Genomic DNA, 17,390 nt, shown 5'->3' with positions numbered 1-17,390 from the left:
TTCGCTTGGGTAGTTTGCACCCCAGCGATATGAACATCGACTTCTCTAACTTCAGATAGCTCTTGCTTTCCCTCTCTATTCCCTCCCCCCTCCCAGTTCTCCCACTGGTCTTACTGTCTCCGACTACATCCTATCTTTGTCCCGCCCCCTCCCCTGACATCAGTCTGAAGAAGTTGTCTCAACCCGAAATGTCACCCATTCCTTCTCTCCCGAGATGCTGCCTGTCTCGCTGAGTTGCTCCAGCATTTTGTGTCTAACTTGACTTGACCTGACTTGACTTTCTATTCTTTTAAATCCATTTTCAAGATCTGGGCGTCAGTGGTAAAGCCAGCATTTATTGTCTATTCTTTATCATCCTTGAGAAGGTGATGGTGAGCTAGGGTATGGTCTGATTCATCCCCAGAACCTAGGGGACTGTCTGACTCACTGTCATTAGCTGGGGTACTGTTTGATTCACTCTACCCCATTAAGGAAACATAGAAACATAGAAACATAGAAAATAGGTGCAGGAGTAGGCCATTCGGCCCTTCGAGCCTGCACCGCCATTCAATATGATCATCCAACTCAGTATCCTGTACCTGCCTTCTCTCCATACCCCCTGATCCCTTTAGCCACAAGGGCCACATCTAACTCCCTCTTAAATATAGCTCATGAACTGGCCTCAACTACCCTCTGTGGCAGAGAATTCCACAGATTCACCACTCTGTGTGAAAAAAAACGTTCTCATCTTGGTCCTGGACATTGGATTTTGCCTGTAGAACTCATATTTTGCACTCTATAACTTCTCCTATGCGCTATCTATTGTAGTTGAGCTTGTCTTGATTACATCTCTGTATGGTATAATTCCTAATTTGAGGAAGGACATTATTGCCATTGAGGGAGTGCAGCGTAGGTTCACCAGGTTAATTCCCCGGATGGCAGGACTGACATATAATGAAAGAATGGGTCAACTGGGCTTGTATTCACTGGAATTTAGGACGAGCGGGGATCTTATAGAAACACTAGACCAAGTGGACCCGTTGGGCCCAAACCTCTCCTGCATTGGTGCAGCACCATCTACTTCCCCCCTCCCCTCCCCGCCCTCCATCCCCCTCCCCCCTCCTCCCCCCATCCCCCTCATCCCCTCCCCTCCTCCCCTCCCCCGCCCTCCATCCCCCTCCCTCCCCCTTCCCCCTCCCCTCCCCCTCCCACTCCCCCTCCCTCCACCCCCCACTCTCCCCTCCCCTTCCCCTTCCACTCCCCCCTTTCCCTCCCCCCCCTTCTCCCCCACTCCCACTCCATCCCCCTCAACCCCCCTTATCCTCCCTCCTCTCCCTCCCACCCTCCCTAGTAGATAGATTTAAACTTTAAGATGTGAATAACTTTAAATATATAACACTGATTTCAATGAAACTTCTTCCATTAGCACCAAAGGGACAACGGTGAGCAAGGTGGGCCTAAAATTGTTGCGCTATCGTATACCGTTTTGGCTGTAGTTCAGGAACAAACAAACAAACAAACAAGAGTTTTAGTATATAGATATAACATTCTCATGGGATTGGACAAGCTAGAAGCAGGAAAAATGTTCTCGATGTTGGGGGTGTCCAGAACCAGGTGTTACATTTTAAGAATAAGGGGCAGGCCATTTAGGACTGAGATGAGGAAAAAGTTCTTCATCCAGAGAGTTGTGAATCTGTGGAATTCTCTGTCAGGGAAGACAGTGGAGGCCAATTCACTCGATGTTTTCAAGAGAGAGTTAGATTTAGCTCTTAGGGCTAAAGGAATCAAGGGGTTTGGGGAGAAAGCAGAAACGGGGTACTGGTTTTGGATGATCAGCCATGATCATAATGAATGGCAGTGCTGGCTCGAAGGGCCAAATGGCCTACTCCTATTTTTCTATGTTTCTAGGTTTGGATAGTGTGCTTTTCACTGCACCTTGGCACACGTGACAATAATAAACCTCCACCTAAATAAGCCACCTTCTTAAATGGCCCGCAGTCTTTCTAGTGTAAGCTCTCCCAAGGCAGTGCTCGATATAGACTTCCCAGACTGAAACCCAGTGACAAAGAAGGACTGGCAACATGTCTCATCAATTCAGGGAGATTGAGGGAGAAACTGAAAGGCGAAAAGGTAGAAAGGATGGATAATTGTTTTGTGCAGGAAAGAACTGCAGATGCTGGTTTAAATAGAAGGTAGACACAAAATGCTGGAGTACCTCAGCGGGTCAGGCAGCATCTCTGGAGAGAAGGAATGGGTGACGTTTCGGGTCGAGACCCATCTTCAGATAACTGTTTTGTTTTTCAGGAAATAAGCAAAGAAGTTTCAGTCCATTGGGATTACTTGCTACTACTGTGCCTGCTTTGGGTTTATTCATAATATACCGAATCTGTAAAAAGTGGGTACAAGTTAATTTAATTTAATGTTATGGTTTTATAGGTGACGCAATAAACTAGTATTATTGCGTCCCCTAAACTAATATAGGTGACTCCTTAAACTAACAAATTGTTTTGCCCAATGATCATGAATGTCAGAAACATTGTCTTAATTCCTTTTGCTTCAAAGCAACTCAGGCTTTGTCGGACAGAAAAGTATCCCAACACATTAGGCTGTGCTTGGTTTGTATGGAGCTGCAGACAGGTGGGCCAGAGTGAGAGTGGGCATTCAATTCTCCATCCCACGCCCATTCTTATAACAAGGCGACAATGCAAGCTTAACAAACAGCATCTCATCTACACTTGGTCTCGCCGATGTACAGGAGGCATAGAAACATAGAAAATAGATGCAGGAGGAGGCCATTCAGACCTTCGAGCGAGCACCGCCATTCATTGTGATCATGGCTGATCATCCACAATCAGTAACCCGTGCCTGCCTTCTCCCCATATCCCTTGATTCCACTAGCCCCTAGAGCTCTATATAACTCTCTTTTAAATTCATCCAGTGAATTGGCCTCCACTGCCTTCTGTGGCAGATAATTCCACAAATTCACAACTCTCTGGGTGAAAAAGTTTTTTCTCACCTCAGTTTTAAATGGCCTTCCCTTTATTCTTAGACGGTAGCCCCTGGTTCTGGACTCCCCCAACATTGGGAACATTTTTCCTGCATCTAGCTTGCCCAGTCCTTTTATAATTTTATACGTTTCTATAAGATCCCCCCTCATCCTAAATTCCAGTGAATACAAGGGCCTCATCCTGAACATCGGATGCGGTAGATGAGGTTAGAGGAGGTGCACATGAACCTTTGCCTCACCTGGAAAGACTGTTTGGGTCCATTGATGGAGGCGAGGGAGGAGCTATAGGGACAGGAGTTACATCTCCTGCGGTTGCAGGGGAAAGTACCTGGGGAGGAGGGGGTTTCGGTAGGAAGGGATAAGTTGACCAGGGAGTTGCAGAAGGAGTTACATCAGAGTTACATCAGTGAGACCTAGCATCAACCTCCTGTTCTTATCTCTAGCCTTTGTTCCAACATACTGCAGTAAAAAAAATCTCTCTCCCGTTTCACTGTACACATATGCTCGGTCCGCCAAGGCCTACTGGATCTACCAGATACTAACCATTTTAACTCCCCTTCCCATTCCCTCGTTGACCTTCTGACCTGGGCCTTCTCTAAGGTTGCCAACTGTCCCGTATTAGGCCCGGGGGGTGCTGTAGGCCCGGACACTGCAGGCTCAGACACTGTAGGCCCAGACACTGTAGGCCCGGGGGCTGCTGTAGGCCCAGACACTGTAGGCCCGGACACTGTAGGCCCAGACACTGTAGGCCCGGGGGGCACTGTAGGCCCAGAAACTGTAGGCCCGGGGGCTGCTGTAGGCCCAGACACTGTAGGCTCTTATCTCTGGCTTTTGTTCCAACCATGTGCAGTTTAAAAAAAAACCCTCACCTGTCTCGGCCGACTACCTGGCATGCTTTGTCTTGCCTCCCCCCGTTCCAGCTTTCTTTTCCCTTCTACAATCAGTTTGAAGAAGGTTCGTGACCTGAAACGTCACCTATCCATGTTCTCCAAAGATGCTGCCTGACCCGCTGAGTTACTCCAGCACTCTGTGAAACGTCACCTATCCATGTTCTCCACAGATACTGCCTGACCCGCTGAGCTACTCCAGCACTCTGTGTCCATGTTCTCCAGAGATGCTGCCTGACCCACTGAGTTACTCCAGCACTCTGCGAAACGTCACCTATCCATGTTCTCCACAGATACTGCCTGACCCGCTGAGCTACTCCAGCACTCTGTGTCCATGTTCTCCACAGATGCTGCCTGACCCGCTGAGTTACTCCAGCACTCTGTGTACTTTTCTGAAAGCAGAGCACATCGACCGTTGCCTAACATTTTAGTGAAGCTGGAAGGAATTGCATTAATCACAGAACAGCTCATAATCCGTCCACCGCACCTGACACGTGATGATACCCACACTCCAGATGCACTTCAAAAGAGAGAATCACTTGTATATTCCGAAAACTCCTAAAAAGTTCCGCAAAACCAGGAGCATTAGAGACCATTTAGAAAATAACATTGGTGTAAGTGTATAAAATGGTAAAGCAGAACAGAATATGCTTTTGGAGAATGAAGCCCGTTCCTTTTATACTCAAATGCAGACCCTGCACTCGATAGGCTCTACATAGAGCCATAGAGGCAAAGAGTGATACAGTGTGGAAATAGGCCCTCGGCCCAACTCATGCACACCGGCCAACAATGTCCCAGCTACCCTAGTCCCACTTGCCTGCACTTGGTCCATAACCCTCCTGTCCTACCCATGTACCTGTCCAACTGTTTCTTAATCGATGGGATAGTCCCAGCCTCAACTACCTCCTCTGGCAGCTTGTTCCATACACCCACCACCCTCTGTGTGAAAAGTTAGAGTCATAGAGTCATAGAGTCCTACAGCACAGAAAGAGGCCCTTCGGCCCATCGTGTCCGCGCCGCCCGTTACCAACACAGTCTAATTTTAATCCCATATTCCCGCATTTGGACCGTAGCCCTGAATGTTGTAGCATTTCAAGTGCCCATCCAAATGCCTCTTAAACGTTGTGAGTGTTCCCGCCTCCACCACCACCCCAGGCAGTGAGTTCCAGACTCCAACCACCCTCTGGGTGAAAAAGTTATTTCTCACATCCCCCCGAAACCTCCCTCCCCTTACCCTGTATCTATGTCCCCTCGTTGTTGAACCTTCCACCAGTGGAAGAAGTTCCCCGCCATCTACCTTATCCATGCCCCTCATGATCTTGTACACCTCGATCATGTCCCCTCTCAGCCTTCTCTGCTCCAGGGAAAACAACCCCAGTCTGCTCAGTCTCTCCTCATAGCCGAGGCCCTTCATCCCTGGCAGCATCCTGGTGAATCTCCTCTGCACCCTCTCTAAAGCTATCACATCCTTTCTATAATGTGGTGACCAGAACTGTACACAATACTCCAGCTGTGGCCTCACCAGTGTTCTGTACAATTCCATCATTACCCCCCTACTTTTATATTCGATGCCCCGGCTAATGAAGGCCAGTAACCCATATGCCTTTTTAACCACCCTGTCCACCTGTCCTGCTGCCTTCAAGGACTTGTGTACCTGTACTCCAAGGTCCCTCTGTACCCCTGTCTTCCCTAGGGTCCTTCCATTCATGGTGTACTCCCTCTCCAAGTTATTTCTGCCAAAGTGCATCACCTCGCACTTTTCAGGATTAATTTCCATCTGCCACTGCTCCGCCCATCTGACCATCTCATCTATATCTTCCTGCAGCTTGCAGATCCCTTCCTCGCTATTCACCAGCCCCCCTACCTTTGTGTCATCTGCAAACTTGCTGATCATGCCCTGTACGTTGACATCCAGATCATTTATGTAGATTACAAACAGTAAGGGACCCAACACCGATCCCTGCGGCACCCCACTGGACACCAGCCTCCAATCACAGAAGCACCCTTCTACCATCACCCTCTGCCTTCTGTCACTAAGCCAGTTTTTTTATCCATTTTGCCAAGGTGCCCTGGATCCCATGGGCTCTTACCTTCTTGACTAGTCTCCTGTGTGGGACCTTGTCAAAAGCCTTACTGAAATCCATGTATACCACATCCACTGCACTACCCCCATCTACCTCCTTGGTCACCCCTTCAAAAAATTCAATCAAGTTAGTCAGACATGACCTTCAAGTTAGTCAGACACGACCTTCAGTTAGTCAGACACGACCTTCCCTCGGATTACTATTAAATCTTTTCCCCTTCATCTTAAACCCCTGTCCTCTGGTCCTTGATACACCTACTCTGGGCAAGAGACTCTGTGCATCTACCCGATCTATTCCGCTCATGATTTTATGCACCTCTATAAGATCACCCCTCATCCTCCTGCACTCCAAGGAATAGAGTCCCAGCCTACTCTATGGGATATATTCAAGAGAGAATTAGGTATAGCTCTTAGGGCTAATGGAATCAAGGGACATGGGGAGAAAGCAGGAACAGGGTACTGATTTTGGATGATCAGCCATGATCATATTAAATGGAGGTGCTGGTTCAATGGGCTAAATGGCCTCCTCCTGTACCTATTTTCTATGTTTACTTAACTGCTTCCGACAGCTCAGATCCTCTAGTCCTGGCAACATCCTTGCAAATCTTCTGTGCCCTTTCCTACTTGACAACATCTTTCCTATAACATGGGGCCCAGAAGTGAACACAATACCCTAAATATGGCCTCACCATGGGGTTACCAACTTTCTCACTCCCAAATAACAGACAAAGGGCGACGTCACCGCCCAGCGCTCCACGTGATCTCACCCAGCCAGTGGCCACGTCACCTCACCCAGCCAGCGGTCACGTGCTCCTGCTCCACCAATGGCAGCTGCCCGGGCCGGGAGGCAGGTTGTTACGCAACCTCCGTTTGGCGGTACCCGGGCCTCCGGGCCTACACTGTCTGGGCCTACAGCGGCCACCCGGCCTACAGGGTCTAGGCCTACACTGTCCGGGCCTACAGCGGCCACCCGGCCTACAGTGTCCAGGCCTACACAGTCCGAGCCTACAGCGGCCACCCGGCCTACAGTATCCGGGCCTACATTGTCCAGGCTTACTGCGGCCCCCGGGCCTGCAATGTCCGGGCCTGCAGCCCTTTACAATCGAGCCCTTTACAGTGTATAGATACATGATAAGGGAATAACGTTCCGTGCGAGGTAAAGCCAGTAGGCCAAGGATAGGTACTGTTAGGAAGAGAGTTGTGGAAATACACAAGAGTTTCATCAACATCGGCAAAGAAAAAAAACACAGATCACGAACAGAAGAAGTTGTGTTTATATCAGCACTCTTGGCTTCAGGAAGCCAGAAAGCAAATTGCATGTAACACATTCATTTGACATGTACTTGCAATATAATCACGGCAAGCATTTTAAACAACAATCTTGTGCACAGCAAGACATCCCGTGTAGCAGTGACAATAATCAACCACTCATCTGTTTAGTCAGCATTGGTTGAAGGATAAACATTTCCCTTCAGAGGGTCCCTACTAAGAGCACGGTGTATGTTCCTTACACATGCTGGAGACTCGCATTGATCTCCGTCCGATTTCTGTTTTATTTTGTATAGGAAGGAACTGCAGATGCTGGTTTACACCGAAGATAGACACAAAAAGCTGGAGTAACTCAGTGGGTCAGACAGCATCTCCGGAGAGAAGGAATGGGTGACATTTCGGGACAAGACCCTTCTTCAGTCTGACTTTCCCCTGACCCTCAGTCTGAAGAAGGGTCTCGACCCGAAACGTCACCCATTCCCTCTCTCCAGAGATGCTGCCTGTCCCGCTGAGTTACTCCAGCATTTTGTGTCTGTTTTCTGTTTTATTTTAGTGTTTTGCAGAAGTTCTTTTGACCCAGCGCGAAGCATTGCCATCACTGTTATTGAGCTACAGAACAGAACTGCTGATGGCTGCCCCTGTGTAAAGCAAATTCATCATTGAGGATTGCACGCAATGACAGCAGATTTTCTCTTCTGGCCAGCGGCATATTTTAGTTGCATTTCTCAGAGAGTGAGTGGGGTTAGGAATGGCCCATAAAGGATGAGATGAATGAATGAATGAATGAATGAATGAATAGGTTTATTGGCCAAGTATGTGCATATACAAGGAATGTGCCTTGGTGCTCCGCTCACAAATGACAACACAAACATACAGTTAACAATTACGAATAAATAATAAGACTGCATTTAGAATATTGTGTTCAGTTCTGGGCACCATGTTATAGGAAAGATATTGTCAAGCTGGAAAGGATTCAGAAAAGATTTACGAGGATGTTGCCAGGACTAGAGGGTGTGAGCTATAGGGAGAGCTAAGGATTTGAGGCTTCGGAGTTGCGATGTCTTAAATCAGATATGATTTACTAAAGCAGAGATATTGGCAGAATTTTAAACTCTATTAACGAGGATAAATCCCCAGGGCCTGGCCGAGTTTAGCATCCGACCTTGTGGGAAGCTGTGGAGAAAACCAGGGAGGCCCTTGCAGAGATATTTGCTTCATCCTGAGCCACAGGCCAAGCTCCACAAGAGTGGAAGGTGGCAAGTTGTATTGTAGTTTAAGAAGGGCACTAAGTATCAGCCTGGGTGCTACCCTGGTGAGGCTGGCGAGGGTAATGTCAGTAGTGGAATAGTTGATGGAGGGATTCGGGGAGATATACTCTGCAATATAGCCTCCACCACATGGACTCCACCATATAGACTCTACCATATAGACTCTACCATATAGACTACCATACAGACTACCATATAGACTACCATATAGACTCCACCATATAGACTCTACCATATAGACTTTACCATATAGACTCTACCACATAGACTCCACCATATAGACTCTACCTTATAGACTCTACCATATAGACTCTACCATATAGACTCCAACATATAGACTCTACCATATAGACTCCTCCGTATAAACTACCACATAGACCACCATATAGCCTCTACCATATGGACTCTACTGTATAGACACTACCATATAGACTGCCATATAGATTCTACCATATAGACTCCGTCGTATAGACTCCACCATATAGATTCTACCATATAGACTCCATCGTATAGACTCTGCCACATAGACTCTACCATATAGACGCCACCATATAGACTTTACCACGGACTCTACCACATAGGCTCTACCATATACACTCTGCCATATAAACTGCCATATAGACTACCATATAGACTACCATATATACTACCATATAAACCCTACCATATAGACTACCATATAGGCTCTAGCATATAGGCTCTACCATATACTCTGTCATATAGGCTCTAGATAATAGGCTCTGCCATATTACCACATAGACTCTACCGCATGCACTCTACCATATAGGGGCAACCATATAGACTCTACCATATAGACTACCACATAGACTCTACCGTATAGAATCCACCATATAGACTACTGTATAGACTCTACCATATATACTCTACCATATAGACTCCACCATATAGACACTGCCATATAGACTACCACATAGGCTCTACCATATAGACTACCACATAGATTCTACCATAGACTCTACCATATAGACTACCATATAGCCTCTACCACATAGACTACCATATAGACTCTACCATATAGACTACCATATAGACTACCATATAGACTACCGCAGACTACCATATAGACTCTACCATATAGGTTCTACCAGATAGAATTTACCAGGCACAGACTGAATCGTGTCTCACAAATTTATAGACAATAGACAATAGGTGCATGAGGAGGCCATTCGGCCCTTCGAGCCAGCACCGCCATTCACTGTGAACATGGCTGATCATTCTCAATCAGTACCCCGTTCCTGCCTTCTCCCCATACCCACTGACTCTGCTATCCTTAAGAGCTCTATCTAGCTCTCTCTTGAAAACATCCAGAAAATTGGCCTCCACTGCCTTCTGAGGCAGAGAATTCCACAGATTCACAACTCTCTGAGTGAAAAGGTTCTTTCTCATCTCCATTCTAAATGGCCTACCCCTTATTCATAAACTGTGGCCCCTGGTTCTGGACTCCCCCAACACCAGGAACATGTTTCCTGCCTCTAACATGTCCAATCCCTTAATAATCTTATATGTTTCAATAAGATCCCCTCTCATCCTTCTAAATTCCAGAGTATACAAGCCCAGTCGCTCCAGTCTTTCAACATATGACAGTCCCGCCATTCCGGGAATTAACCTAGTAAACCTACGCTGCACTCCTTCAATAGCAAGAATGTCCTTCCTCAAGTTTGGAGAACAGAACTGCACACAGTACTCCAGGTGTGGTCTCACTAGGGCCCTGTACAACTGCAGAAGGACCTCTTTGCTCCTATACTCAACTCCCCTTGTTATGAAGGCCAACATTCCATTGGCTTTCTTCACTGCCTGCTGTACCTGTATGCTTCATTTCAGTGACTGGTGAACTAGGACATCCAGATCTCGTTGTAAGATCCCCTTTTCCTAACTTGACACCATTCAGATAATAACCTGCCTTCCTGTTCTTGCCACCAAAGTGGATAACCTCACATTTATCCACATTAAACTGCATCCGCCATGCATCTGCCCACTCACACAACCTGTCCAAGTCACCCTGCAACCTCATAGCATCTTCCTCATAGTTCACACTTTTCTATCAGTTTTCTATCCATGTCAGTACCCTACCCCCAATACCCTGTGCTCTAATTTTACCCACTAATCTCCTATGTGGGACCTTGTCGAAGGCTTTCTGAAAGTCAAGGTACACCACATCCACTGGCTCTCCCCAGTCCATTTTCCTAGTTACATCCTCAAAAAATTCCAGAAGATTAGTCAAGCATGATTTCCCCTTCGGAAATCCGTGCTGACTCGGAACGATCCTGTTACTACTATCCAAATGCTCCACAAATTGGTCATTTATAATTGACTCCAGCATCTTCCCCACCACCGATGTCAGACTAACTAGTCTATAATTTCCTGTTTTCTCATTCCCTCCTTTCTTAAAAGGTGGGATAACATTAGCTACCCTCCAATCCACAGGAACTGACCTTGAATCTATAGAACATTGGAAAATGATCACCAATGCGTCTACGATTTCTAGAACCACTTCCTTAAGTACCCTGGGATGCAGACCATCAGGCCCTGGGGATTTATCAGCCTTCGGTCCCATCAGTCTACCCAACACCATTTCCTGTGAATTTCCTAATGTGAATTTCCTTTAGTTCCTCCGTCACCCTAGGATCTCTGGCCACTAGAACATCTGGGAGGTTGTTTGTATCTTCCTCAGTGAAGACAGATCCAAAGCAACTCGTCTGCCATTTCTTTGTTCCCCATAATAAATTCCCCTGCTTTTGTCTTCAAGGGACCCACATTTGCCTTAACTATTTTTTTCCTCTTCACATACCTAAAGAAGCTTTTACTATCCTCCTTTATATTATTGGCTAGTTTACCCTCGTACCTCATCTTTTCTCCCCGTATTGCCTTCTTAGTCATCTTCTGTTGCTCTTTAAAAGAGTCCCAATCCTCTGGCTTCCCACTCTTCTTTGCTATGTTATACTTATCTTTTATTTTTATGCTGTCCTTGACTTCCCTTCTCAGCCACGGGTGCCTCTTACTCCCCTTAGAATCTTTCCTCCTCTTTGGGATAAATTGATCCTGCAACTTCTGCATTATTCCCAGGAATACCTGCCATTGCTGTTCCACCGTCTTCCCTGCTAGGGCTTCCTTCCAGTCAATTCTGGCCAGCTCCTGCCCCATGCCTCTATAATCCCCTTTGCTATACTGTAATCAATAGTCAATAGTCAATAGTCGTTTATTTGTCACATACACATAAATGTGTAGTGAAATGAAACATTACCCGCAGTTGAAACACTAAGACCAATAAGAATAATCAATAAAAATGCAATAACAAATACAATCATACACTAACACCAAACAAAAGAAACATCCATCACAGTGAGTCTCCTCCAGTCCCTCCTCACTGTGATGGAAGGCCACAATGTCTTTTCTCTTCCCCTGCCGTCTTCTCCCGCGGTTAGGCTGTTGAACTTGCCACGTCGGGGCTCCCGACATTGGAGCGCCCGCTGGGCGGTGAAAGGTCCACGGCCTACTCCAGGCCACGCCGGGCGGTGAAAGGTCTAAGGCGGGCCGACCCAAGCCCCGCGATTCGGGGCGGGCGAACACGCTGCCTCTGCCACTGCCGGTGCTCCCGATGTCGGCCCCCACCCAGGGGCCTGCAGGCTTCCGACATCCACGCAGCCCGCGCCGGAGCCTCCGGAGACTTGTCGCAGCCGCTCCCGCAGCATCAGCCACTGACACTTCCGATTTTCCCTTCTCCCTCTTAATTTGCAGAGTAAAACTTATCATATTGTGATCACTGCATCCTAATGGCTCTTTTACCTCGAGTCCCCTTATCAGATTAGGTTCATTACACAACACTAAATCCAGAATTGCCTTCTCCCTAGTAGGCTCCAGTACAAGCTGTTCTAAGAATCCATCTCGGAGGCACTCCACAAACTCTCTTTCCTAGGGTCCATTACCAACCTGATTTTCGCAGTCTACCTGCATGTTGAAATCTCCCATAACCACCGTAGCATTACATTTGCGACATGCCAATTTTAACTCCTGATTCAACTTGCACCCTATGTTGAGGCTACTGTTTGGGGGCCTGTAGATAACTCCCATTAGGGTCTTTTTACCCTTACAATTCCTTATTTCTATCCATACTGATTCTACATCTCCTGATTCTATGTCACCCCTTGCAAGGGAGTGAATATCATTCCTCACCAACAGAGCGACCCCACCCCCTCTGCCCACCTGTCTGTCTTTTCGATAGGTCGTATACCCCTGAATATTCAGTTCCCAGCCCTGGTCCTCTTGTAGCCATGTCTCTGTGATTCCCACAACATCATACTTGCCCATGACTAACTGAGCCTCAAGCTCACCCACTTTATTTTTTATACTTTTTATTTTTTTATACTTTTTATACTTATAATTTGACAGAGTTTTTTGAAAAAGTCACTAAAGGATTGATGGAGGCGGTGCAGTGGATGTTGTCTATATGGACTTTAGCAGGGCCTTTGATGAGGTGTGTACAGAAGGTTAGATTGCATGGAATCCAAGGCCAATTGGATTGAATGTTGGTTTGGAAGAAGGAGGCAAAGGGGAGTTGTGGGGGGTGGTTTTCCTGATCACCTGTGACCCAGAGCAGTGTCACAGGAGTCAGTGCTGGGCCAACTGCTGTTTGGTGTATACATTAATGACTTGGATGACAATGTAGCTAACGTTGTCAGTAAGTTTGAAGATGACACCAAAATCAGTGATATACAGTAGGCAATGAGGAATTTTATAGTAAGGTCCACAGGTAGACACAAAATGCTGGAGTAACTCAGCGGGTCAGGCAGCATCTCAGGAGAGAAGGAATTGGTGACGTTTCGGGTCGAGACCCGAAGAAGGTTCTCAACCCGAAACGTCACCCATTCCTTCTCTCCTGAGATGCTGCCTGACCCGTTGAGTTACTCCATCATTTTGTGTCCACCTTCAATTTGAACCGGCATCTGCAGTTATTTTCCTACAGTAAGACATGGATCATTTGGGAAGGTGGCACAGGGAATGGCAAGTGGAATTGAACTCTAAAAAGTGTGAGGTGTTACACTTTGGTATGTCACACTAAGGCAGGACTTACGCAGTAAATGGTGGAGCCCTGGAGAGTGTTGCAGAACAGGGATGCCAGAGTAAAGATGTATAGTTCTCCAAAACTGACGAGTCAGGTGGACAGTGTGGTGAAGAAGGCGTTTGACCCATATCTTCATTGGGAAGGGTATTGAATACAAAGGTTGGGTGTCACGATGCAGTGTAGGTCTGGACAGTGTAGGTCCGGACAATGTAAGTCGGGACAGTGTAGGTCCGGACAGTGTAGGTCCGGACAGTGTAGGTCCGGACAGTGTAGGTCTGGACAGTGTAAGTCAGGACAGCGTAGGTCCGGATAGTGCAGGTCCGGACAGTGTAAGTCAGGACAGTGTAGGTCCGGACAGTGTAGGTCCGGAGGCCCACTGTGGGTCCGGTTAGTGTAGGTCCGAACAGTCTAGGTCCAGAGGGCCAGGTGCCGCCTAAAGGAGGTTGCGTAGCAACCCGCCTCCCGGCCCGGGTGGCCGCCATTGGTGGAGCGGGAGCACGTGGCCGCTGGCTGGGTGATGTCAACTTGTCCCTTATTTGGGAGTGAGATAGTTGGCAACCCTAGTTTAGAGGGATGTGGGCCAAAGGCAGGCAAATGGGCCAAACATGCCAAACTGGTCGGCACGGACAAGGTGGACTGAAGGCCCTGTTTTCGTGCTGTACAGCTCTTTGATGCTATGACTATGATTCATTAGGGCTTGTCCTTTCTACTTGCCCGGTCAAGGATTGTCACAGTGAATAGTTGTATCTATTTTCATCCTCTATCCACATGAGTCGCTATAAATTCATATTCATCCTTATTCGTTAATTCCAGAAGAGTAATGGATAATTGATTGGGCTTATCCTTTTTATACTTACATCTCCGTTATTGCTAATGTTTAGAGAAAGTAGAAACTTGTGGTCCTGGTGACATTCCTAATTCAAAAAATATTTGGGATACTTCTAACTAATATCAATCAACTTCCAGCCTGATAATCTCTCATGGCCAGCCTGTGTGAATGTTATTCCCTTATCATGTGTCTGTAAATGGCTCGATTGTAATCATATATTGTCTTTCTGCCGACTGCTTAGCACGCAACAAAAGCTTTTCACTGTACCTCGATACACGTGACAATAAACTAAACTCAGCTAAAAGTAAACTAAACTAGACCTTTCTCAAACTATGGTTTGGCCCTAGTGCATACCTCAGGTAGGTACGTCACGAAAGATTTTGTCCAGGCCATTGTGATTCCTTCTGAATGGTAAAAATCAAACGGAAGATAAAACATGTTCATCCCACTACTCTCCCTGAAAGAGGTGTCCTGTGTTCATGCAGTCCCTGTTGAAATTATAAACTTGCAAATGCAGATTCTGGAATCAAAAACCAACTCAAGAATCACCAAGACCATTTTGAATTGAAAACTGTAAGAGATTATAAGCAAATTTAAAGAAGAATTGGCTCATTGGTCTAGGGGTATGATTGTTGCTTAGGGTGAGAGAGAGACCTCCTTGGCATGGTGTGAGACCTCCTTACAGTAAGGGTAGACAATAGACAATAGGTGCAGGAGGAGGCCATTCGGCCCTTCGAGCCAGCAGGATCACCTAAGGATTGGGGTTAATCCAAACTGTTCCTTTTAAGAATAGGGCAACATGGTGGCACAGCGGTAGAGTTGGTGCCTTAGCCTGAGACCCGGATTCAATCCTGACTATGGGTACGAAGTTTGTTTGTTCTCTCCTTGACCGCGTGGGTTTTCTCCAAGATCTTCGGTTTCCTCCCACATTCCAAAGACGTGCAGGTTTGTAGGTTAATCGGCTTGGTATGAATGTAAAATTGTCCCTCGTGTGTGGAGGATGTTGTTAACATGTGGGGATCTCGGGTCGGCGCGGACTAGGTGGGCCGAAGGGCCTGTTTTCACGCTGCATCTCAAAACTAAACTAAATTAAACTAAAGAAACTGACAGACAGAATATGGGAGTAATGAGCTATCTGGAGATGAAGTCCATGCCATTGTTTCTTTGTTGTTAACTCAGTCCATTGTGTGTCATTTTTTAAAGGAAGTGCATGAAGTGAAATAGTCTCCTGGCTGAGGATAGTCCACCATGTGCATCTCTTCAAGTGCCCAAAGGAAAGTGGATGCCTACATTAAGGAACAACAATTTCTCTGCTCTTGAGTTTAATTTTCAGAGGGTCGTTGATTCACTGTGAACTTGCAACCTGAAAAACAAAGATGGCATCACTGCCCCTCACGACGACTTTCATTACTTTCCCAAACACAATGATGCTTGCTTGAAGACTATGTCTGCACAGAACATCCTCACATTGCTGTCTGCTCGACAATGCTTGCTGGCATCTCTGCTCTACAGGCAATTAACAATGGAAGTTTCCACAGTGATTGTCCAGCACCTTTCACCGATTTTATCCAAGTATTTACATAAAGTGGACAATATCCTCTCGTAACCAGTAACGCCAGTTTCAAAAACAAAAGAACGTGGGTGCAGTAAATGGCTCGATTATAATCATATATTGTCTTTCCGCTGACTGGTTAGCACGCAACAAAAACTTTTCACTGTACACGTGACAATAAACTAAACTCAACTAAAACTAGACTAAACTGGACCTTTCTCAAACTATGGTGTGGCCCTAGTGCATACCTCAGGAAGGTATGTCATGAAAGATTTTGTCCAGGCCATTAGACTGGCGCAGCGGTAGAGTTGCTGCCTTTCAGTGCCAGAGACCCAGGTTCGATCCTGACTACGGGTGCTGTCTGTACGGAGTTTGCACGTTCTCCCCGTGACTGAGTGGGTTTTCTCCGAGATCGTTTCTCAGAGACCTTAATTGACATGGTGTAAATGTAAAAATCGTCCCTATTGTGTGTAGGATAGTGTTAATGTGGGGGGTCGCTGGGCGGCGTGGACCCGGTGGGCCGAAGAGCTTGTTTCCGTGCTGTATCTCTAAACTAAACTAAACTAGAAACTAAACACAAGATACATTAACATAGCAATTAACATGTAATGAAATTACAATAAATCAAATACTTTGCTTTTATTTTGTTGCTGTTGATGTTTTCTGTTAGTTTTCTTTCATATTAAAGACTTTTTTGAGTACACAGCATTTCTCATTTTGCCATATCCTCAGTTTGGTTTCTGATCTAATGTTTATCACATAAATATCTATCAGTTTCATAACTTTGAACCAAAATTGTGAAATGAATTTCATCATCTTAAAGGTCGGGGTTTTGGAACTGCAAGCTGGACCCTTTCAAAATGAGTGCTACAAATCACTAAAAGCATCTTACCACCACCTCTCCCTTAGGGGTGAGCAGGTCAGTCTCCATCTATATCTCTTGTTTCCCTTTCCCCTGACTCTCAGTCTGAAGAAGGGTCTTGATCCGAAACGTCACCTATTCCTTTTCTCCAGAGATACTGCCTGACCATTTTAAAATAAGGCTGTAACGTAACAAAATGTGGAGAAAGTGAAAGAGTCTGAATACTTTCTGAATGCACTGTAGACATGCACACGCACATAGTGGACCCACACAAACACATGTGGATCCACACACATACACACACACACACACAATGCACCCACACATGTAACAGTGGACACACATATCACTTTACTCAAACTCTCTTTCTTGACTCCTCTGATTAGCCTTTATCCCCCTTCAGACTCCCTTTCCACTAAACCCCTCCTCTCTCAGTCCTTCTTCCCTGAGCCCTTCATTCAGAATCTCTCTGACATCTCCTCAGCTCCTCAGTTTACTCAATGATATTGAGCCGTTGTTATGTTAAACCTCTTTTCCACACATAATCCTCATTACGTGCAGGGGTGATATTGCT

At 46.3% G+C, this 17,390-nt stretch overlaps 1 protein-coding gene across 2 annotated transcripts in view; it reads left to right on the top strand.

Annotated features, from left to right (window-relative positions):
- LOC144600318 (cytokine receptor common subunit gamma-like) overlaps nt 1-16,609 on the top strand; it is a 47,080-nt gene extending 30,471 nt beyond the window's left edge. The window contains exons 6-7 of one of the 2 annotated variants that reach the window (XM_078411886.1): nt 2,284-2,374; nt 15,606-16,609. In XM_078411886.1, coding sequence (XP_078268012.1) covers nt 2,284-2,374; nt 15,606-15,621 — 107 coding nt within the window. In that variant the 3' untranslated portion in view covers nt 15,622-16,609. The remainder of the gene's footprint in view (nt 1-2,283; nt 2,375-15,605) is intronic. The other variant, XM_078411887.1, reaches the window with a different exon arrangement.
- The last annotated feature ends 781 nt before the right edge of the window (nt 16,610-17,390 follow it).

This window comes from Rhinoraja longicauda, chromosome 15 (genome assembly GCF_053455715.1).
Source record: "Rhinoraja longicauda isolate Sanriku21f chromosome 15, sRhiLon1.1, whole genome shotgun sequence".
Taxonomy (NCBI): Eukaryota; Metazoa; Chordata; class Chondrichthyes; order Rajiformes; family Arhynchobatidae; genus Rhinoraja; species Rhinoraja longicauda.
The sequence above is the reverse complement of the archived record's forward strand: the minus strand, read 5'-3'. Positions and strand labels throughout refer to the sequence as shown.